The sequence below is a fragment of the Anas acuta genome, chromosome 7 (assembly GCF_963932015.1).
Source record: "Anas acuta chromosome 7, bAnaAcu1.1, whole genome shotgun sequence".
Taxonomy (NCBI): Eukaryota; Metazoa; Chordata; class Aves; order Anseriformes; family Anatidae; genus Anas; species Anas acuta.
In genome coordinates this window covers 24,619,074-24,643,335 of record NC_088985.1, presented here as the reverse complement: position 1 = coordinate 24,643,335, position 24,262 = coordinate 24,619,074, and the positions used below count along the sequence as shown (strand labels likewise).

The 24,262-nt window shown below is 42.7% G+C and overlaps 1 protein-coding gene across 12 annotated transcripts in view; it reads left to right on the top strand.

The window, feature by feature from the left end:
- BTRC (beta-transducin repeat containing E3 ubiquitin protein ligase) overlaps positions 1-24,262 on the top strand; it is a 118,829-nt gene that overhangs the window by 76,401 nt on the left and 18,166 nt on the right. For 11 of the 12 annotated variants that reach the window (XM_068688294.1, XM_068688292.1, XM_068688296.1 and 8 more), the window contains 5 exons: positions 12,498-12,729; positions 16,886-17,072; positions 21,372-21,468; positions 22,366-22,503; positions 22,960-23,078. In XM_068688294.1, the coding sequence (XP_068544395.1) occupies positions 12,498-12,729; positions 16,886-17,072; positions 21,372-21,468; positions 22,366-22,503; positions 22,960-23,078 (773 nt within the window). Of the gene's footprint in view, positions 1-7,974; positions 8,050-12,497; positions 12,730-16,885; positions 17,073-21,371; positions 21,469-22,365; positions 22,504-22,959; positions 23,079-24,262 lie in introns of those variants that run through there. The other variant, XM_068688303.1, reaches the window with a different exon arrangement.

Genomic DNA, 24,262 nt, shown 5'->3' with positions numbered 1-24,262 from the left:
AACTGTATTTTGGTTTCAGCCAAAACCTAAATACCTTTTTTTTCCAAAAGCCTGGGACGTGTAGATGAGCTTTGACCCAAGGTATAGAAGAAGAGAATCGCAGCTTAAGCTGGAAGAGACCTTGGGAGGTCCAACTTCTGCTCGGAGCACAATCAACGTTGAATTCATTAGTCCCAATTAATGTCAATGGTTAGGTACCTGCTCCTCCCAAGTTTTGCATACGCAGAACTTCTTACACTACAGTTCAATACGCAAGTCTGCCACAGCATCCACAGATCTAGCTAATGCGTGGAGCATTTCATGTGTTTGCAGGAGAAGGGCTACGTTGGGCACTAGCTGCCTCCCCTTTGTTTCCTAAGATAGCACCGAGGACCTCATGAAGGGATGCAAAGGAACACGGGCACAAGAGCAATGACTGCAAACTGCATCCTAAATGAAGATGGGAGAGAGGTGGCTTCTAATATTTAGCGGTGATCAGAGATCTAGAAAGTTCCTGGGCACATATGTGTAGGAAGACATTGCTGATGCCGTGGCTTGCCACCGTCCTGCCAGCACAACCACGTACCTGTTTCTGAGCAGAACCGAGCCACCATCGTGCGTAGGCGCTGGGGAGAGCAGCTGGACTGCGTTGTGGATCCAGGGAGCTGAGCACTGCCAGCATCGTCAACTGGTCTTGCTTTCACTTCACATGCCCTTCCACTGGCGTTGGACAGGTCAGATAACCGCCTGTAATCCTCTCCTGCCACATGGGAGAGGTGTGGGGAGCGGGAAGGAGTTGCCAGCGCTTTTCTCCAAGTCCTCTTAAGGGGATGAAAGAACCGGCCTCGGATGCCAGCTGTACCACGAGAGGGACGGTCTGGGTGTCAGGGTTTGGGTGCAGCAGCAGGACTGCGTACAGAGAGTTCGGGCCCGGAATGGCAAGGACAGCTGTCAGCTGGGACTGAGGGACACGGGCAGGTTATGCCAGGAAGTTTGCGTCGTGTTTGTCAGGTGCTTCTGTCATCTCCTCGGCTCTGGTTACTTCTAGGCTTTCTTACTGGACTTGTCAGAGAAGCGAAAATGTAACTGGGGGTAGCCTAACATCCTATTGTGTTTCTTCGTCTCTGTCACACACTAATATTAAAATTGCAAACTTCTAAAGCCGAGCAATGTTCCGAAGGCCCCTGGTGGTTAAATATTGAAATTGCTGTGGTAAGTAATGGAACTTAACTAAAGTGCACCCTCTCTAGGGCACTCGTGTTCAGGGAGTGTGCTTGTTTCCACATTTATGTTGGTATCTGGTATCTGCCTGCAGTGGCTCAGTTTGAGAAAATGTAATTTTTTCTCTACACCTGCGAATTTTGAGTCTGCTTTGAGATGCTGCAAAAATGATAAGTGCAGCCACATTTTTTTCTAATTGATAATGTCTAGGCCATACCATTTCTAACAAGTTTTTTTTGTTTATTTTGTAAGGGTCAAAAGTGTATGCCAGTGCTTGAGGGGAAAGCTTACATTTGTGTGGTGTGGTGTCCTTCAGTGGTACTTGCCCTTACCTTCCATGCAGTGGCCTCCCAGGCCTTTCCCAGCATCAAGCCTTGCTTTTTTCTCTATGTGGCTTGTATTAAGACACATGCATTTAACAGAGACTCTTGAAATGAAGAGGAGTGACTTGCCTACGGCAACTCAAGAAAGCAGTGGGAGAGTTAGGAATAAAACTTGAAAGACTCGGCTCCTGTTTTCCCTTCTCATTTTTCCATTGTACTGCCAGCTTTCAGTTTATCAAGAATTAATAAGTAATAACCTGTGATTAAAAAAGGCCTGACGCTCCTTCTGTCATTAGCTGTTTCTCTGTCTTCAGCATTGTGCAGAACTCAGCAGGGTTACACCTTTTGAGTTTCACTTAAGCTGAGTTACTCAATATTTAATGCTGAAGCAGAAACAGCTAATTCACAACTGGAGGCGAGCTGTCAGCTGCCTTAGGATGTTTGTCAGCTGCAAGGTAGGGTGAGGCAGCAAGACTTTTGTACGCTGGGAAACTTGAAATTTTCAACAACTTTTTCATTTAATTTCTTGCTACATTTCACGTTCTGCCCACGGCTGACATGAAAATCCTTCAACTGCTCTTAAATTACATTTTAAAACAGAGAACAGTTAATTATAGTAATCTGGGTATTTATAATCACTTAGGGAGAGAATTTCTTCTGACACTTGTTTCTCCTGAATTTCAGACAAACTAGCGGGTGTATTCTGAATTATTCATGTGGCAGCAAAAAGCAAAACAAATAAAAAGTATGGACAACACTACCCAAGAGTGCCTTGGATGAGACCAGATAGTCACATCTTAGCATCTATGGCTCTTCTGTTCTGAGGGTGCTAGAGGGAGCTCTAACCCCTCGATCAAAGGAGCAGGCTGTGAGTGGTGTGTCTGTCTAGCTTGGTCTCTGGTAGGAAATCCTGAATTCTCTTAATATTTAATTTTATTTGGCATCAGAAAGTTGCATATGTTTTTTTTCAGGCGTGATCCCAAATTGCTTTTTCTAGATGAGAAGATGCACGTAGTACATTTTCAACTGTACAAATACTAGGCTAAATACAGGCTATTGTGAACTCCCTGAAAATACAGGAAAGAAACGAGATGTATCACTGAAGTGTTTAACAAATAACATACAGTGGTAAAGTCGAATGTTCCCATATACTTGTTTTCACAGAGGACAGCAGTTCTCACCATAGAAGACCTATTTATATTTGAAGGAAAATATATTGAAAACTATTGTAAGGAAAAACTACTTCACTCAGCATGTAAGTGGGTTTTAGATGTTTAGCCAATTATTATAATAGAAATTAAAGGGTTGGTGATTATTAGATAAATTTACAATGGGATGCATCGAGGCAATGAGGCTGGAAGAGATTTATCACATGATTCACTCAACACTGATTCCACTCTTGATGTGATAGGAAAGTAATACTCCAAAGTGGGATGAAAGGATGCAAAAATACTGGGAGGCTCCCTCCCTCCTTTACTTTGAAGGTTTTTCTGAAAGATTATTGGCAGCTGAGCGGCGAGCCAAGGAGGAATCCCTAGTGCAGTAGGCTGTGACTCTGATTCTGGGCGTGCAATTTGAGTATCAGCTGGTAGGGACCCAGTCTGCTCAGCTGTGAAACTGAATGTGCCTTGCTGAGGAGCTATTAAGGTCCGAGCTGTTTGCTTGGGGTTGCAGAGGATACTGTTTCTCGTCTTTCTTCTCTCATGTACTTTCACTTATCAACAGCGTCTGGCCTAACCCAGCCCTGTGTGATGTGTGAAGACACAGAATTCACTAGAGAATGTCCTTGGCTTCTATTTTTGCTGTCTGTTGCTCAGATAACGAATCTCTTACAGATACCAGTGAAAGAATGGACCAGCCTAGTCTTAAAATAAAAGTCACGTAAAGCTTTAAGCTGGGATGACCACCTGGGGGTCTCCAGTCCGACTGCCTGTTCAGCAGAGGGTTGCCTTCAGAGCCAGGCCGATTTGCTCAGGACTTTGTCCACTTGTGCTTCTAAAATCACTCTCTTAACATCCAGAGCTTGTGCCTATTGCCTCTTTTGCTGTCATTATGCACTTCTGCAAAGATTCTGTCCCACTTTCCTCTTTAACTTCCCCTTAGGTAGTAGTAGACTACAAGGTACCCTCGGCCTTCTCCAGGCCAAACGCATCCAGCTCCTCCAGCAGTATTAGGCATCCATGAATCACTCCAGTTTAGCAAGGTAACATTTGACTGCACGGTTAGCATAACAGCCAGTCTCAAGAGGACACTTATTAGTGGGTGAGAGTTGTGTGATTACCTTGTAGGAGGCTACAAGACAAACCTGTCAAGATTTTGGCTACAATCCACTGGCCAGCCTTGACCCTGACACCGTGCGGGAGTATTTCATGGGCTTCTCCTCTTACAGCTGCCTCTGTGGTGGCTGCTGACAGCAGGAGTGTTGGTATCAGTCAGCGTTAACTCACTAGATGTCCTCTTCTAGACCTAGCTGTGCTGGTGGAAAAGAGCACCACGCAGCCTTCATCTGGCTGCTGCAGGTTGCTGCCCTCCAGGATCTGTCAGCAGAACTGCAGATCTGCTTTCACTTAAGATGAGGTGTTTTAGCTTAGACAGTTTAAATAGCAGGTCTTTGCTAACAAGCTTATTTTGACTGAAATAGGTTAGGCAGTGCTTGTGTGGCCAACTCTGCCAGCAGATCTAAGGAGTACGTTTGTAGTGGGAGCAAGCATCTATGTGACTCTTGCAGTTCTTCAGAAAGCTGCTGCATTTTTATTTTTTTTTGTTGCATATCTCTAGTATTCCCTGGAAATATCTAGTGTTCTGCTAGTTGGGAAATAGTATATGACATGTATATTGGTGATTTGCAGTTCTGAATTGCTCGCTCGCTTTGCCTTGGCCAGGTCGTTTGGTGCTCTTGTGCCCTCTCAGTTGGTACAAAGAGCCAAGGAGGAGGCTTATGGAAAATAATACTGCTTGGAGCTGTGCTCTCTTGGTAAACTATCTTGGACGGCTTCTCCTTGATAATAAAAGCTTTACATAAACAGAACTGTAGTGTTTTGAAAATTTCAATAGTATAATTGATAATAATTGCAGGTAATAGATCTCTCAGGTCATTCTCTCCCTCTACTGGGGGGTTGTTCCCAGCGATATTTATTCACAGTTAAGCCATGTTTTGGACCACTCGAGTCCTCCTGCCTGTTCTGGCTACTTTTCTCTCTGAGTTAAGGGAGTACTTGGAGCAAAAAGAAAATCAACAGTAACACCCATAAAGAGAAACTTCGCTCAGGCATTAAGTAGATCATGCTTGGGTGTTTTTAAAACAGAAGCAACTGTTCCAGAAAACTTTGAAACTGCTGCTCAGAGCATAGCTTATGCCTTTCCCTGTCATAAACGAGCCCTGTGCTGCTACTGGCCATTACCCGATGACTTTAGTAGACTGGTTCTCCAAGTGATAATGTGCATGTTCCTTCCCTCCATTAGCAGTAATAACATGTAATGGTCCCAGCAGTTCAACGCTGGTTCTGGTAACCATTCTGAGGAAGAAAGCATTTCCTTGGGTGGCTTCCAGGGAAAGTGATTTCTTATTACTGTAGGATCTGCTTTGAAACTTGCGTGCGATCGGTTTGCACCTAATAAAATGTGTGCTCTGAAATTAGCTCTTTAAGAGTGATGATGTCTGCTCCTCCCCGCCCCATATGTCTGGATATGCATTTGGTCAGGGATCTTAGTTTGGGAAAGTAACATATGCCAGTGCTGTGCTGATGCAAGCAGATTTCTCATCAGTGCTTGTTATTTTCAAAGGCAACTTGGAGTTAGGGGAGGAGGAGGAGAGGGACTCCCAGTTCACATCTACTGCTGGCATCGGAGAAATTTTATTTTGGAGGTTTTTACCAGCACTTAAAATCTAGATGGGAGACCTATATCAAAGGAAAGTTTACAGTAAGAGCTAGGAGATTCCAGGCAATTAAACTTTATTAGGCTGTCTGAAACATTAAGTATTAGCTTAAAAGAATAGTTTTTTAATCTCCTCTCCCTGTTGCTGTTTACTGGGTAGCAGTGTAGGAGGGGAGCAGCTTCTCCAGCAAGGTGTTATTGCTGCTCTTTATATAGCAGGTGTGTAAGCACCCATGGCTCAGTCCTACCTCCCCAGTCCCCGGAGAGAATCAGAGCATTACTTCTCTGGTGTCTGCAGCTTTCTCCGGCCCTAAAACAAAGCAGCCATCTCCCTTTCTTCGTGTCTGAGGTAATAGCCTTAGCCAGGTGCCCTCCAGGCTAACACCATATCATAGGTACTTAGATGGTACCTCTGAAAACTATTGGCCCCCCAGGATTTCAGAAAGTGCAGAAGGTTGGGCTGCTATGTCCAGCGTAATTCCAGTGATCTTTCATCTAGATGTGTCCTTTCTTATCAAAGTTTTTTTTCTGCAGTGTGATTAGAAACCAGATGTGGGCAAGCAGCTGAAAGCCACAGACAGGCAAAACTGCAAGTTCCTTGAGTAACCAGGGGGCTGTTAATTTCAGTATGAGCTTGTATTTTGAATTTTTCTCTTGAAAATAAATAGTAATGATGCCGTGGTTTCTTTCATGGTGCTTTCTTTTGACTCTCAGATGTGATTGATGATCATCTGCTTCTGGGTTATGTTCGTTTTTCAGAATGTTTCAGTGAGCTTTGCAGCGTGGAAACTAATTCAGTACTGAGCGAGTAAGTCCATATATGTGCTAAACCCATGGTTAACCTCACAGAGTCTGTTATGTGAGATGGAGGCAGGCAGAAATGGGTAGATTCTAAACCGAGCTTTTAAAATAAAAGTAAATGGAGTGAGTTGTTTAATGACCTAGCATTGTAGCTTTTCTGTCAAGTCAAACATCAGAAAAGCAGGTTTACTCTGCAAGGGAGAAAAATGAGAAGCCGGCTACCCTTCTCGTGTCATTCAGGTGCTGTGGCTCGTGAGATCCTGCTCTTTATGGTGAGACACCCGCTCGTCACCCCCGAATCTCAAAGCGAGGGAGCTCTTGGATGGGAAGTTGCCGTTAAGGAGCTATAAATGACTTCCAGCCTCTTTGCTTCTCCTTGGCAGACTGGGAATCAATTCTGCGGCATTTGGTAATTACAAGCCTAAAAAGGAAGAAGCCAGCCATAGAAATTGAACCTGTGTCCTGTTAATTACGCCGTTACTGCCTCTAGGCCATGCAAACAGCCCCCTTTCAACAGGACTCTGAAATACTAGCTCGGCCCTGTAGTATGGAGGGCTGGCATACGGTCCCAGCTCCATTTCAACCTTTTTATCATCTTGCTACGTTGGAGTGGTATCGAGTGGTGTTTCATCCCGGGCAGGAGCAAGCAGGTTCATGGCCACACAAGGAGCTTTGGGGAAGCGAGCCGTGCCGGCGTTCCCCGTCTGAGCGTGGCTTTTCAGGCATCAAACCGAAACATCTCGCTGCCACCCTCGTACCTTTTAATCCCTCCGCTTTTCCCACACAGCTTCAAAATTCCTGAGCTTTGTTTGTGCTGCTGCTGAAACAACTAGTTTCGTGTTTGGATTCACTGTTGGTTTCTTAATGCAGTTAATCCTGAGGAATATTCAGGATACGGACACAAGCGTGGCTCTGCTTTCATTGTCAAGTTACCATCTCCCCCCACGCCGGACATACACCTCCACGGTACCTTTATTTGTCATCCAATCGCTCGTTTTTTCCCCCCGTGTCTTTTATCTTGTGAGTAAAGTTTGAGCAGTACGCAGAAAGTTAACTGCCTGGAGTCTTTTAAATATAAGTAACACGCACCCAGTAATAAGCTGTCGGTTGTTTTTTTGCTGCCTGCAAAGAAACATAAACACAGCGCTCATTTCTGGCAGGTTTTTACTGTCAGAGTTTCTCCTATTATATTTATCTTACAATTTGCCAGGGGGTGAAGTTATTAAGTTTTAGCAGCAGCCATCGATCAAGTTCACAAGTTAACACGATAAAGGCTCTGTGCCGCTCCGATCCGGGAAAATGATGATCCTCACTCGGTAATTAACTAAATGAGAAAGTTAAATCTTACTTGAGAGCTGGGAGAGATGAAAGAGAGGTGTTTGTCAGTTTCTCAGTGGAAATTAGAAGCAGTTTTCTGCAATTCCCTAAGCTGCTGCTCTGTCATATTTTACATAAGCACTGGGAAAACGTCTTGTAATTAGTGCTGTCATGGAGGATTTTTTTTGCTGAAGGATGTTGGAATAATTCATTAGATTATCAAGAAAGGCTTGTGTCCTGAAATGATTAGCACAGTGAAATTTAAACCATTAACGATAACAAGTTTAGAGCTTGCTGCAGTGCAGAGGCACCCGGGGTATGTCTGTGCCTATTTCAATCATTTCTTATAATTAAACATTATGTCCTCTTTTTTCCTCCCCTTCACTAAGACCCATCCAAAATTCCTGTTAAGGTGGCTCTGTCTAGATCAGTGACTTAACCACGACTGGCAGTGCAAGCAGCTGGAGGTGAAATGCTGCAGCTGCAAATAAGCCAAAGAAGACATCTACCTGGGTCGGAGCCCGCAGCCCCAGTGAGTACGGGGAAGAAGGGAGGAAACCCAGTTTGACCTGCTGGTACTGGGTTGTCAGGGGGAACTCCCTTCATTTCATCTGGAAAGAAGTTCAGTGAGAAATTTATGGTAGTGACCAAAGCTTTCACTCTTTGTAGAGCTCCAGCGTGAAGATGTCTGGAAGGTTCAGCAAGTCCCAACCTTGTTGGGATTGTTTAAGCCACGCATGGTATTGTAGGAAACAGGTTCTGTTTTTCTTAAAAGAGATCTCCTCTTACCATCAAGAAATGTATAATCTGAATTCATCCACGCCGTGCAAAGTGCCTTAATAAAACCCTCTGCGATAATTAGAAGATACTGTGGTTTTTAATAAAAAAAATCAAGGTTTTGACCATTAGTACAGGTGGTAAAACACTATTTAAGGCCTATGCCATGATCAGAGAATTGTGCTGGTGCTTTTTTTTTTCTTCCTGTGCTTCAGAAGGATTCTTAACCCCCCTACTGAACAAAAACAAAAATAACCTTGGTTGTCATACGTGGGTTACAGCTGTGATATACCACAGCTATTTTGTTTTATATGCAAAGCAGCAGATTTATCCAGGCTTTATTTATCTGTGCTGAAATATGGCACCTTCCTATAGTCGCGAACCATTATTTAGATTAAAGCCCTCTCATATATTAGTCCTCTTCTACTTCACTGGGCATACAAATGTGCTTTGTGTTAAATGTAGCCATTTGGAGAAATGGTCTTGTAATTATGGGCTGCAATGGAGCATAGTACATAGATCCCTGAGCTAGTACCAACCTGAGGCAGGCAGTCCCCTGGGTTTCCCGGCACGGCCTACTAGCTCGGGCACACCGCTGGAGGAGGACACCTCAGCTGTCCTTGCAGACAAGGTGGCATGTCCAGAGCCACCCTGAGCATCACCAAGCCCTCATTTAACCAGGGGTTTGTGAAAAAGCACAAAAACCTTTCTCTGTTCCAAGCTAGTAGTTTGCTGTGTTGCACCCAAGCTGTCTCCCAGGGTGCCAGCCTACCAGTGCTTCTTCTTCTTTGCCACTTTTGGTGGTGAAGCTTATAAAAAGCATAATATGCTTTATATTTACATTCATGTTTGGATGAATTTTGAACCTAGCAGCGTGCCTGGCCTGCAGGGCAGTTTTCACCTCGTCAGGCTAGGCCTGGCTGTGGTACCAGGAGGAGGAGGACCCTGTAGGCCACTGCGTGCTCCAGGAAACACAAACTGCGGCCATTCGGAGGGGGTTTGCAGTGAACTGGAGGCAGCTGATCAGAAAGGTTGAGTCATCAGGGTTTATTAGGAAGCCAAATCGATTCTCTTGCTGCTTGTAACCAGTCCCTCCCCACCCCCAGCGCTTTAATAATACAGATGCTTGATGTCATTGTTTTGTTGTTCCTTTTCTTTTTTTCTTTTTTTTTTTTTTAATAACAGGCCTTTTTCATTGAACCCCCAGTGGGTTTTAGGACTCTTCAAAGTGAAGTTTTGGAATTTTCTTCTCAACTGTAGCTGCAGACAGTCTGGGGGAGGCATGGGTGCATGCATTGTGGTCGCGTGATTTTGGAGCCTTGTGAGTTCATCTGTTGTATCTGCAGAACTGGTGTGATTGTGGTTGGCCCTGTCTGCCTGGTCCTCTGCTTGTACAGACCACGGGACCTGCTGGGCATGCCACAGCCAGCTGTGGGCTTGTCCCTGCTCCTTTCAATGGAAAACTGGGCCAAGCAGGGGTGCAAGCAGTGCCTGAAACTGATACTGCCATGTGTGGCCAAAGTAGAGTGCACAGAGCTACAAGCACATCGTACTGCTCTCCACTAATTTGGACATACTCACTGTGACACATAGAGTGCATTTCTTAGCAGACCCACTCTATCAGCCTAGAGTTTGACTTCAGGTTACAAGCTGGTCAATAGGCTCTTTAATTTACTCATTATTCCTGCCCCAGAGGCCTGTATTCACTTGGGATGTAGGCAAGATGACTTGCTCCCACCTAAGCCATCTGTTTTTACACACATGAGCCATTAGTTGATTTTTTTACAGATGTTGCAGCTTCTATTTGATACCCCAGGCTGACATTTTAGAGGGAAACAGGGAGCTGGAGGTGGCTGGGAGAAGGGTGCTCAGGAGGCAAGCAAGGGCCAGAAGCTGGTGCCACCCCATAAAAGCACAAGTTGCCCCTTTTGTGGTCTGTGCACATCAGCTCCGTTGCCAGCTCAGCATCATGTAAGACTTAATCTCTCACATTAAAAGGCAGAGGTATAGGCTTTTAAAAAATGTTTTGTTGAGACAGCCTGTTGTGAGATTGACTTCACAGCAAAGAAAAAAGAGGAATTCAACGACATCAAGCTTGTAGAATACAACATCTCTCCTCCGTCTTAATCCAGCATTTTTATGGGGGTGTCTGTTTTGCAGGCAGCTTAACTGCAGCAGAAATGACCAGAATCCCCTAAGACCAATGTTCAGGGCAGTCCGTTGGTAATCGTTTTTTGCCAGGCTGTTGCCAGCTGTGGACTTTGCTAGGAAAACTCCAGTTTTCACACCAAGGACGTCATTCCCACAGTCATTAGAGATTTCTCTATATAAAAAGTTGGCCCAAGAGAAAGTGTTTCTTTCCTGATGTCCAATACTGGGTTTGTGACTCACTTGCAGTCAGTGCTGTCCGTGTGGTGGCCAAATGAAGTAGTGTAGATCAGTCATAGCCTGTGTCTTACGTGATCTTACTCAACACACACGCAAGTCCGCAGGGAGGAGTGAGGATAAAAGTAATGTTGAGAGCACTGAGCTGCACAGTTGAGCATGGGTGATATGATCTCCACATTTCAATTCATAATACCAAAATAGAAAAAAAATGCTTGTTATAAATGGCAGCTCATTTTTGTACAAGAAAAAATCTGTCCAGATCTGCTGGAAATGCTGAAATTTAGGTGGATTTGCACTATAAAGTGGAATGTAAATGATGAATAGTTAGGTAGATTTTCAAATTACGATGTTTTTGGTGTTCTGAAGTCAGGACTGCTAGTGGGGCAGGGGGGTTATTGAAGTACAGGAATTCTTTTCTCCGCAGCAACAATGAAATCCTGCTTTCTAAACCCAGTTTTGATAACTAGTTTCTGTGGTCTCAAAACATGTTTCAGCACTTGCTGGGAAAAGTTGTTTGTTCTTTTTTCTTTTTCTGTAAAATGAGCTGATCCATATATTTCTTTTAGATATCACTGCAAACATTTAGGAATTTGTTTTTTCCTTTGAAGTCAGTGAAGTCTCCTAGAGAGGTTGCTGCCTGGAATTGTCATCATAAAAGAGAAATATGGCACCCCTAAATCAATGGTTGTTGTATTCTGGTGTCTGTAATTTGTTTCTAATTATTTGATAATTAATAGAGAATTTCTAAATATATCTTGCAAATAAAAATGATGTAATATTATTGACTGGTACTACAACCCTGTTTGATGTTAAATATTGGAGTGAAAAAGAGAAAATCATGCTTTTGGTGGGATAATCTATAGTAGGAAAATGATAATTGTCAGGGTGAGTGCTGTACAGATAAGTCTCTGCAGCAACATTGGACTTGCTTTGGCTAAATACGTGCCCATAGTATGTATTCCTAGACTGGGAAGATAAAGAAGTGAGCTTGTACGGTTAATGAAAAGAAACCTAAAAAGAAGCAAAAGTCTTAATTTAACATTTAATAAGCTATCTGACCATTATGGAAAAAAATAATTTCCCAATAAACGGTTAATGTTTATTGGACAAAGGATATTCCTGCAATGCAAAATGTGCACTTTCCTTCCAGTTAAATTGTTTAGAAAGCAGAAATTACATCCTGCTATCAAGTAGTAAATTGAAATGTCAGTGTTCTGTATTGTCCCTGAAACTCTTTGAGCTGAGCCTTTCTGACAAGATATTAACAATGCTCAGAAAGTTTAAGATCTTTCATTCTGTGAAAGACGTCTGTCACATATATCAGGGTGTGTTTTAGCTGGCTTTACTCTCAAGGTATAATTTTGTACTTGAAAGAAGTACAAACCATTTCTTTCTCATCCGTTTCAGGCATTCCCTATGACTTGTAGCAGCAGTCCTTTCTTTAGAATTAAAAAAAATACAAGTGCATTTTTCTGTTAGTGCATTGACATAACAGGTAACCACAGCTGAGAAATCCAAATGCATCTTACTGTCTGCAAGGTGTAAATAAAATTGTTTTTATTAAATCGGCACTCATGGTTTCCCATCTAACCAGTCCTTTATGTGCAGCTCAGACATGAACCAGTACCTTGTCCTGCAGGGGTTACAGCTCACTGTGACAGCACTCCGACTGACAGCAGCAAATGAGATACACAGACTTGGCCAACTTCATGTATCAGAGTGTTTTTCCTTCTGTTATGTTTTCAAAAAAAAAATCATAAAACCACCTGAGCTTCTTTTCTTATTAATGATTTGGGTTTTTCTTTCCTTTCACAGACAAAACTTGCCAATGGCACTTCCAGTATGATTGTGCCCAAGCAAAGAAAACTGTCTGCAAGCTATGAGAAGGAGAAGGAGCTCTGCGTCAAGTATTTTGAACAGTGGTCCGAGTCTGACCAGGTGGAGTTCGTGGAGCACCTCATCTCCCAGATGTGTCACTACCAGCACGGACATATAAACTCATACCTCAAACCCATGTTACAGAGGGACTTCATCACTGCACTGCCAGGTATTTTTGCAGGCAGAGGAAGCTTGCTCCTCCACCTTGTCTTCCAGAAAACTGTTCCACCTAGCTTCCTGTGACTTTGGCCAGCCCTACTGATGAGGTCTCTTCAAGGGTCAGCTTGCAAAATAGATGATAGCTTTTGAATGAAAAGCTCTGTACCGATGCAAAACATGGGAACATTTTGTTTTGTATTCCTACCATCTCTTTAGGCATGATCTAATACCAACACGGTTTGGCTAGGAGTAGCTCTTATCTGTATCTTAAAGGAAAGTCATCACAAGCCACAGGACAGGTAGTTGTGCTCGTAATGCCCACAACAATACATTAATAACCAAAATAACTTAAATTAAAACTACATAGCTATGTGAAGAGAGGAGTTTCCAGTCATTTGATCATTCTTCAGAAGGGATTCCTCAGCCTGAAATTTAAATAAGATGAAAAAAAAAAAGATGGAAAAAACATGTTTAACTGTGAATTGTACAAAGCATAAAGGCAGTGCAGGAGTTTTGCTATGACATTAGGTATGTCGACTCTGGATTTTTAAGCTCATTGTGGCCAGTAATCAAATGGTTGTTGTAGCATTAAAAAAAATCTTAGTTATGCTAAGTACCTTCTTTATGCTAGTTTTTAGTAGTCCAGTGGCAATAATCTCATGTACTTAGAGCAGCATTATAACTTGTAGAACTGTTCTGTTTCAGGAAAACAGAGAGTACTTTGAAAGCGCATTGGTTTCCCCAGTTTTAAAGTGGAAGTATGCATACAGTTAGTTACACCATTTTTCCAGGTCTTACTCTGCCAAACTCCACCAGAGCAAGCTAGTATATCTAATTTTCACTTGTTTAATTTCATCCTGCTACCCTTTTTGGGGCAAATATTAGAGATATTGTTACAGGCATCCAAAATTTCCCAGCCATACCGTATTTGTTGGTGGTCTTTTCACACTTATTCAGGAGGCAGCTCTAGCTTTGAATTTTGCTATACCCAAGTGCAGAATAGTTAAGAATTAGGCAGCTAATATCTGAATATATGAACAGTTGAGGGAACTGTGTGCTTAAATAAAGCACGAGCATCAATTTGCATATTTGCAAAGTGCTAATGTCCTAATGAATATAGTGAATATATATAATTCTCTCTAAGGGAGAAAATGAATGACAAAGAACTGTACTGGCTCAGGCTGCAGCCTGGGAGGTGCAGAATGTCCTTGGTATAGGCAGGTTTCCAGTAAGGGTGGTGGGAAAAGGGAAAGTTCAGAAACCGCTGAGGAAAGAATGGTGAACCTAAAAATTTGAATTAAGTCAATAAAAAAAAAGACTGAACTCTTCAAGTATTTTGTAGCTTTCTGAAATGTGCAAGTGTTCAGTACTCTGGTTTCATTTTTACACCTTCATTCTCTTTCCTGCTCCCCCCTCAAGTAAATAAAACAATAAAGATACTCCAAAATCATGAGGCATCTTATCTCTGTCCTCCTAGCGCTGTCCCACAGAATGACCAGAGGTAGTTTTAGATCATGAGCAGACTTTGCTTATATAGAGGAAATTGGCTCAGAATATTTTCCCAGTGCTTAGGACAGAATTAAGGTTGTTTGAAAAACACGGCTTAACTGCGTACTTAACAAACTTTGTTCTGTTTCTAAAAAAAAAACAACAAGGCCTTTGCTTAGCATTTCCAAGCTGTTTAACATTTTTTATGGGCAAAGTCATTTTAAAAGGGTTTCATGTGTGAAATAACGGAAAGATTCTTTTAACAGTTGGTATGGAGGACTGAAGGGCTAATCGTGTTTCACATTAGTTTAGCAAAAGCTTTTGTGCAAGGAGATTTTTTTTAAGGAAGCGATGCTCCAGCAGATATATGGCTCACATAAGAATAAAATTATTTTTGTTTGCTGCCAGGCCAAAATAGCTCTGCCCTTCCACTTATCATAAATGTGGGAAGGGGAGGCCAAAACATCAGTATTTCTTGTCTGCAAAGGATCTGTCTAGGGTCAAAAGTGTGACTTATAGTGATGGAAACTTATAGTAGTTATGACACCTCACTACAAATGGGTTTAAAGTAAAACTCCTGAATATCCAGAAGGGGCAGGTGGGTCAGAAACACAATTGTGGGTGAGGGATATTGTCCCCATTTCATGCAGTGTTCCTTGCTTCCTAAAGCCACTGATCTGTTCCCCGTATCAAATAATTTCTTTCTGTTTTGCTGCTTACATAAAAAGGCAAATGTGGATGCTGCATGGGCAGGCATTTTTAATGTCCTGGTGGGTCGGTGTCTGTTTCCCCATTGGAAGCAACACAGATTGGGAAAGCAAATATGCCGTTTCCAGCCAGGAGAGAGCTCAGGACTGCAGGCATCAAGGTGGGGAAGGAAGGGAGCACAACTGTCCACATCTGCCCTACCAAATTGTGGAATTCCTGCAAATTCCGCTTCAGCTTCACCAAAACACATCTCTCCTTCCACGAGTTGCTGTAGTGTCAATCTAAATTTACAAACACTTTTTTTTTTTAAAGAGAGTGTTTCCTGTTAATGGCTGCATATATCTTTTCAGATTAAATACATAATAAAGGCTGCTGATGCTTTTATTTTGCAGGTTGACATCTAATTTTGCACCTATAAAGATAAGAAATGTCAGGCTTCTTTCTGCTCTCTCTGGCTGCGCGTGGAATCATTCCTGGGCTTTTTCTGCTCCGTGAATGGACGCAGAAAAGGCTGGGCAGAAAGTCTCACCCAGTGTGTTTATAAACTCAGGATGTTTGAAAGGAGTGAGGAGATGTGCTGAGTTTTCTTGTTTTCATGCACCAGGAGATAAGTTTGAGATCTTTCAGTTAATGAAACCAAACAAAGGTTGGGCCTTTTGTTTCTCATGAGCTCTAATCAGAATCAGCTGATTGCACCCAGTTTGGGCTGCTGATATATGAATATGCGACCATACAACTGCCTTGGCTGCTTTTTCTTTGTCACTGACAAGCAGGGCCTGGTCTTTGAGGCTGTTGCTTTGAAAGCAAGAAAGGATGTTGTCCTGGATGTGAAGTGGAAGGAAGACGCATGTAATATTGATCTCCCGTGCTTCCTTTTGGGTTGGTGTGGACATGATGCCTGAGGGGTAGTGGGGTCTCAACCACAACTTTGACAAAGCCTCCGAAATGTGACCCGTGAAGTGGGATGATGTCTTGACACTATCTCACTCGGGAATTTGGCAGCCTCAAAGACAAGTTATATTTACACAACAACTCATTTAAACGGCATCTTATTTCTCTGATGTCTTGCTGGTGATTGCATCTGAGTGTATGAGGGCACGTTTTTGCTGAACCCATCCCTCTGGTTACGAAGCAGAGCATCCCCTTGCTGCCCCCAGTGCAGCGATGGCTCCTTGTGCTGCTAGGAGCTACCCAGGCTACAGAGCCATGCCCTGAAATTGTTGCTGCTTGCTGTCTTTTTACTCATCTGCTCTACCTTTTACTCCAGCCGTGTTGAAACAAAGCCAGTCCTGGTATCCGCACTGGAAAATATTTGCAAATTATATAGTGTTGGTGCATATTTTCCCTCCACCCACTGAAATGAATGAAGCCAGCAAACCTGCTTCACTTTCTCCTCAGCCAGCCTCTTCTTCCCTCTCCCCTTCCCTGTGCATCTGCATATCTTTCCCTCCCCCATGTCTAAAGGTACCACTACCCTTCAGGGCACACATTGGGAATATATATTTTTTTCTTCATTACGTTTAAAAGCTACTGCTTTAGCAAAAACAGCTTTTGAGCCGTTGGAACATGAGAACAGCTGTAGCAGTGAGATGAGAAATGGTCCTAATATAGAGAGATTTTGGGGGCTGCGTCGCTGAGTTGGAAATGCCATCCATAGAATATCCCCCTAGTGCTAAAACCCATCGAAATAGATTGGAATGACTTCTTGGATTCTTTATTATTTTTAATGACTTGTTGTGTTATATCCAAAGGAAGTTGGAGAACGCTGTTCACTCCTGAACTTAGCCACAAATGCTCTTCTGTGCATTTGGTCCAGCTCTGCATGCAGAAGAGTAGCTGGAAAAGGATGGGGAAGAGAGGGCATCTTTGTACTAGTAAGGGGAGTTGTTTTAAACTGCACATCTCCCAAACAAATAATGCTTTTATTTACTTCTTTTTTTTCTCTTTTTTTTCTTTTTTTTTTTTCCCAGCTCGGGGATTGGATCATATTGCTGAGAACATCCTGTCCTACCTGGATGCCAAATCGCTGTGCGCCGCTGAGCTGGTGTGCAAGGAGTGGTACCGCGTGACGTCGGATGGCATGCTCTGGAAGAAGCTGATCGAGAGGATGGTCAGGACAGACTCGCTCTGGAGGGGGTTGTCGGAGAGGAGAGGATGGTGAGGGAACTGCATCTTCAGCTCTTTTGCCCCCATTTAAGACAGCAGGTGCTGTGTGTTTCAAGCCACCTTTGGAGAGGCGTGCGTAGCACCCTGAAACGTCACGTTGGTCCCAAACCCCACAAACACCTAAACCAAAATTCAGGGGCTGGGGAGTCGGGACATCATTTGGCTGTGCAGGCAATGTGGGGGCTTGTTCCTCACTTTCCTCATCTGATGATGCTCTTATCCCACTGTGACAAGTGAGATACACAGACTGCGATTTTTACGCCCAGCTGTCATTCGGTTCAAATTAAGAAGCTGTGTACGCCCCGGGGAACACTAAACTAGTCAGCAGTTCAGAGCAGAAGAGCTTTTTTAGGGGTGGCAGTGGGGCAGCATGTGCTATGAATTAGTTCTTTCCTGATAGGTCTGTTTGTTTTCCTCAGCAGATTTTCACTATTAGATATCTGTTTAATTTTCAAACTGGAAGCTGAGGGTAGGTACCACGGAGAATAGGGGACTTTAGAAATGCAGATAGATTAGTTAATAATCAGCTGGAATAGCCTTACTACAATGTGGGTCTCACTCAAGTTTGAAGCTGCTCTGTTAACATTTCATTAGAACTTTCCCTCTCAGGGGTACGTCCTTTAATACATAATTTTCTTTTCCAAGGGTGTCCCTAGGATGTTGGCAGAAAGGAAGCTGGGTATGAATATTTCATAAACAAGATAAAAGTGACAGCTCAGGCATTTTGGTTGCCATTAAAAAGAAAAAGATACGGAGTTGCAAACAAAGACTCCCATTTCATGCTTAGTTTTGTTCTACTGTTTGTCTCAGGGAGTAAAGGCAAGTAAATCAGGGTTGTGAAATGTCTTTTAAAAATAAACACAATGTCGATCAGCTTCCAGTAGTGTTATGTTTATAAGGAGTATAAAATAAACACAACCATGACAGTGTTAACTTTTGCATCCCTTTTAGTGCCTTGCTCTCTTTAGGACTTCTATTTTTGCTCTGTGTTGTTGAGGTCAGAGTAAGTCGGAAGAGGACTGTGGGAGGCTGTTTAGTCCCTCCTGCGTCCCAAAGGCAGAACGAGCTTTCTTTAAGTCATTCCAGAGATGTTCATCTAACATGTTCTTAAAAACCTTCCCTAATAGGGATCCCCTGTGCCTTGCATGGGCAAGCAATGCCACTGTTTCACTAACGTCACTGTTTTCCTAGTATCTAGATTTTCCTAAAATCTAGGCACAGTCTTCCTAGTTACAGTTTAGCACATTATATTTAGCCTACAGAGACACGATTTCTTGTTCTCCATATTGTAGTAGCCTTTTATATGGTTGGGAGATTGTTGCTTCTTTTATATGGGATGCACTAACCAACCCTCATCCTGTGTTTTCCTGTCCTCTTGTCATTCTTGGTTGTCTCTGTTGAGACTCTCTGCAGTCACTCTGCTTCGTTTTTGGAGCCTGGAGCTGCACCCAGCTGGGTACCTTCCTTCTGCTGAGGCATCACCAGCATCTAGCGGTATGGGAAGGACTGCTTTCCATGCCTTATGGAGAACACTTCATTTTCTGCTTTCCAGTAGCATATGTGCTTTTTAAAACAGCGATACAATACTTTCATATAACTTTTAATTACCTCTTCTGTGGAAGTTCTGCTCAGCTATTATTTCTCATCTTGCATGCTTGTGATATTACGAAGTGGTGAACCTGGCACTTGTCCTTATTGAGTTAGATTCTCTTTACTGCTTAGCATTTCTCTGTTTTGTCAGGACCATTATGAGTTTCAGCTTGTCCTCCAAAGTGCCTGTAGCTTCTCCCAGCTTTAATGTCTCTGGCCGTGTAGTAAATACACTCCCTGTTCCATTCTTTGTCATTACTGAAAATGTTTAGTAATGACAGATCTAGGACAGACTCTATGCAAGATCCCAGTTGCCTTCTTTTATTTTTTGAGTGCACCATTGGTAAACTGCACGTGCCAGCCATTTATGTGTCCACCCTTGAGCACTCCCACCAAGATCATACTTCTCTAGCTAACTTAAGAGAATAGCTTGTGAGAAGAAACTAAATCTGTTTGACACGATTTATTCTGGATTGATAAATTTGGCCATTGTCTGTCGGCTTGTCATCTCCTAGGAATTCATCTAATTGACCACGTGCTGTAGTACCAGCAGTCTCTGATGTTGAGCTGGACTGTCCACCATTTCCTTGGGTCTGCCTTATCCCCCTTTTTAAAATATAAGAGTTACAATTGTCTTTTTCTTGTTCTCTGGAACTTTATTCATTCTCCGCATCTTGGAGATAATAGCTGATAGTTCTGAAGTTGTTCCCTCCATGTTGCAGAAATAACATTAATGCCCATTACTAGTCATAGAGGCTGACTTTTTTTTTTTTTTTTTAAAAAAAGGTTGCAAAATCCTTCTTATCTCAAAGGACAGTCACACAATGTTACTGGACCTCTTTCTCAGGTTTTTCTGACCCTTCTAGAGTACGTTGTGCCAGATCTTTCAGACTACTCTCAGATTAGCTCTAGAAGATACAGACAAGGCATGGCAGGGTGGTAGATGACTGGTGTTACTTGCTTAGACCTCCTCACTTTGCATGTGGACTTGCTGATTGCAGCATTTGCAGCTTCTGGTTTCCAACAGAAACACCCAGTTCTGCAGCACCTCGCTGACATCTCGTCAGGGAGCAGTAAGGGTTACACAGATTTAGAGAAAAATTAACCAGAAGCCCAGAATCTGGGTACTATTAAGCACATCTGAATACTTGATTGAGTTGGCCGGTCATCAAAAACTGCCAACAATAGTTCCTTTTGTCACAGAGCCTTAGCACAGCAGTCACTGGGATGCCATGGAAATTCCAAACAGTGCCTTAGCTGACCTCGAAACAACTGGCTCTACATGAAGCGAGACGTAGCTTATAGGTAACAACACCTTGTAATAGTAAGGTTGGAAACAACTGACAGGTTTTCAGACAAATAAGCTTATATATAAATTGTCCTAGACCCATGCCAAGCCTTCTAGGATGTGCTGCAGGTATTATCCACATCTCCAAAGCATTTTTGGTCTCCCAGGGCCAATAATTTTAATTTTCTTGCATGTATTTCCTGACTGGATCATGTAAGGATCCATTTTGTTGGAGGTTTGCCTGCATCCAGGTGTCCCTTCCTCACATACATTTGCTCCCAAATGAGGGGCTGCTGATGATTCCCGTGTCCAAAGTAGAAAGCAGCTTTCTCTCAAATTGAACTTGAGGTAGTTTATTTAAAAAACTGTCAAAAGTTCTTTTCTTTAGCATTTGTTGTTTTGTTTGCTCAGTCCTATAGTTTACCTACCCACTTAAAACCTAAAGGTTTCTGTTCACTGTTGTGATTTCACTGGTACAGATTTTACCCAAAGTACCGCAGGGCAGCTAAAGTACAGCCTCTCGAATGAGTTTCAAGGTACACTGTATGGAAAGAACAAGAAAGAAATGCACAAGGAAGTATTGAGCAATTAATTATGCCATAATGGAGCAAGGGAGGGAGAAGCGGAGAGCTGGCCCAGTATAAACTCGGTGCCTCTGATGCCAGGATTACACTCGGAGGCATTTGTGCCTCTCTCCATTTTGTGAGGCATGTTGCCAGGCAGAACAGCAGTTACTACGCCCATGGTGGGGTTTACTAGCTTCCACACCGTGTTTGGTGGCTTCTTAACTTCAGGATGAGGAATTAAAGTTTTTTACACAGCAGGTAGTGATTGCCGTTTATGGATTTTTTTTGTAGCAAAAATCTAGCTTGGGATATGAGTATTCCAAATCAGTGTTGAAATGAGGAAGGCACCACAGATGAAGTGTGTTGCTTACCAAAATGCAGCAGTAGCAGTAAAATGTCCGTGTACCAAAACCGTTTCTGCTGCTGCAGATCAAAGCTGGCCTTGAGCGCATCGTGAGTTTGAGGGTTCCTTGGCTTCTCTCATTTTCTTTGTATGCTTTGTTTGAAAGGTGACCTCTGATGTGGATATGTGCATAGTGGGTATGAGCCATTCTCACCTCCTATTGAGTTGAAGGGATTCATGTCCAAACTAGATAGTACATTTTCCTTCCCTGAGTGAGTTGGAATTGTTTTTCCATGAATTTTTCACTGTCTAAGTGCAACACGAACGTGTTGCAGGGCAGACAAACAAGGAACCACCCTGTCTTGCTGTGTAAACAAAGTTGGAATATGAATGTGTGCCTTTCAACAGTGGTTATGTAACCCAAGTGTAAAATGCCAGGAAGACCATCCTCCAAAATGCTGAAACATGCTTTCTGTTCAATGGGAGTGTTCTTTGTCTTCCAGGGGACAATACCTATTTAAAAATAAACCCCCGGATGGCTCCGCTCCACCCAACTCCTTCTACAGAGCACTTTACCCCAAAATTATACAGGACATAGAGGTAAGGAATAGCTTCCAAGTGTTGTTGTTTGTTTGTTTGTTTGTTTGTTCGTTCTGTTTTGTTTTGTATTTTTTACACTCTCCCTGATTTTCTCATGGTGCTCAAATTCTGAGAATATTTCATGCTAATGAAACAAAGTTTTTAATTAAATATCATGTTTGTCCAGAGTTTGGAGATCTGGGCTACTTATAAACTCCCAGGATTTGATTGCTCCCTTAAGCAGAGGGTGATTTGTATTGTTCAGTGAGCTGTTTACAGGTGGAGTCTGTATGCCTTGCACATCAGATGTCAGAGCAACACAGTACCACCTTGTCTTTCTCTGTTAACAATGCTGTGCTCCATCCAGCGCAGATGAGATCTTATAGGTGATACGGGGAGGTGTCAGGAACTGAGCAAGGGAGGAAGTGCATTGCTGAAGGCTGCAGTCCTAAAACCTAGGGAAACAGGAAACAACTGGGCATTGCTGCCTTGTATTTAGTGGTGGGCAAATGCCAAATGCCAGGTTCTGGCAGTTTCCTGGTGGCAAAAGAGGTGCTCAGGTACTGTTGTAGCAGGTTTGCACAAGCCCTTAGCTGAGACTTTCTCTGCAATTGTTTAGTTGTTAAATCACAGAGTTAAAAGTTGAAGACAGAACAAAACTTTAGGTCATTTCTCCCTCATCATTCCATACAGCACAGATGAGTTCAGCCACAATACGTATTCCAGGCCTCTTTGCCTGTTTAATTGGTTTTATCACATATTGCTTTTTCTGGAAAACTGTTTTGTCATTATATGGGCCTGATTGCAGGAATAAGAGTAAATAACAATATTTCTTGTCTTCTCAAACAAACAAAAATAAAGAAGAAAGAGTCCTGTGTTCTGTATTTACTTCTTTTTTGTCTCCTGTCTCCCCTCAAGACAATAGAGTCAAACTGGCGGTGTGGAAGGCACAGTTTACAGAGAATCCACTGCCGAAGTGAGACGAGCAAAGGGGTTTATTGTTTACAGTATGATGATCAGAAGATAGTAAGTGGCCTACGAGACAATACTATTAAGGTGAGAACTCTCCAGAACAGCATGCTGATGGCACTTAATCAATCTGTATCAAAAATCAATCAATTAGTAGCTTAGCCTTCTCCTTCACCCACCTTATACCTAAGCAGCATGTATGCCTCTTACATTAGCCTAGAGACCCTGTTTTCTTCTTGAATTGAATATGCTGGCAGAGTTTTTGACCATCAGTAATTACAGACTATATAACTACTGTGTCCTGTACCTTGACAAAAAGTTCAGACCAGTGTTCATAGTAAACCCAGTAATATCAAAGTTATTAATGTGCTGTACCAAACAGCCTGTATGTGACTGCAAAAATCAGTTCATGCCACTAAATGTGTTCTATCTGCAATATGGATGTCTGTGTTGTAGAAGAAACAGACCAGTCAGAGCAGTAAGTCCTTAAGGTATGATGAAAAGCTTACTTTGCTGTCTGTTTTCTGATGTTTGCTCTCCTAGATCTGGGATAAGAACACATTGGAATGCAAGCGAATTCTCACCGGACACACGGGTTCTGTCCTGTGCCTCCAGTACGATGAGCGGGTGATCATCACTGGATCTTCGGACTCAACAGTCAGGTGTGTGCTTGTATTTTGGAGCTTTCCATTTGCCTCAAAGAGCTCAGCCTTGCAAACTGCTGGAAGTATCTTTTCTTAAACATGTGCTGTTCAATTAGTTCGATGAAGTAGCTCAGCACATTTGTTCAGGAGTGTACTGTCCTTGTTTATCAGATGTCCATGCAAGTGGCTGTCAAGGAGAAATGAGATCCTAAGCAAAGGTCAGTCAATGTTAAGATGATTTAGGAAGACCATTTGACATTTCACCAAGGTTTTGCATGTTCAGGCACTTCCTGAGAATGTTCTTAAATTCTCCGTGAGAATAACTTGTAAAAACTTGGCTGAAGTTCTCAAAGCAAGTTTGAAAGTTCAGTCATTCGTTGTCCCTTAATTTTAACAAATGAAGTGTGACTAGATCTCCTGTGAGTTTTAATTAAATTTCAGCATGATGATTTTTCCCACTCAGTCTTTCTAACCTTGTTTTCCCTCCAGTCTCCATTAAAAGGCTGAACACCTCAAGTCAGCACATGTGGTGCACATTTTCACTATGCAGATGTAAAGTCCACTAGACATATTATAGGATCCCAGAGAGTTTAAAACCTGCAGTGTAAACACAGGCACATTTGAATTAGTGAGTTGCAATATGAACTTGGACATGAAGGAGATGTCTGTCTTCTCCATGCTGTTAAGTATTCCTCTTTTTGTCAGAGTACCCACGATGCCCATGCAGTGAAGTTACAGATGACAAAAAGTTGTGCCAGTGGCCTTTTAAGAAGCTGTTACCATGTGTTCCTATGGCTGCAGGCTGCTCGTGGTTATCACCAGGCTTGCATGTAAACTACTGCTGTTAAGCTGGTGACCATTAAATTCAGTTCTTTACATGTGATGTGTGCGGTCTTGTGGTGCTGCTAGATTTTGGGATCCCACCATTAGCAGGAATTCAGAATTTCAGGGTGGGAGCTGCACTGTGCTAAACACAGGTTGCAAAAGGAGATACTTATTTCTGTAACAAGCACTATCACTTTACATCTCAGGCCAGGCAGGCCAAATTGCAGACTGGCTACTTGCCCAGAAATACTTCGTTTCCCACTGTATCTATAAATGTTTGTGCAGACCCCAGAGGCACATAGGATGCATCACTTTTATCCTTGGGTCTCCTCAGGAAGAGGGGCTTCGTCCAATAGGCAGTACAGATGGACTCTTAA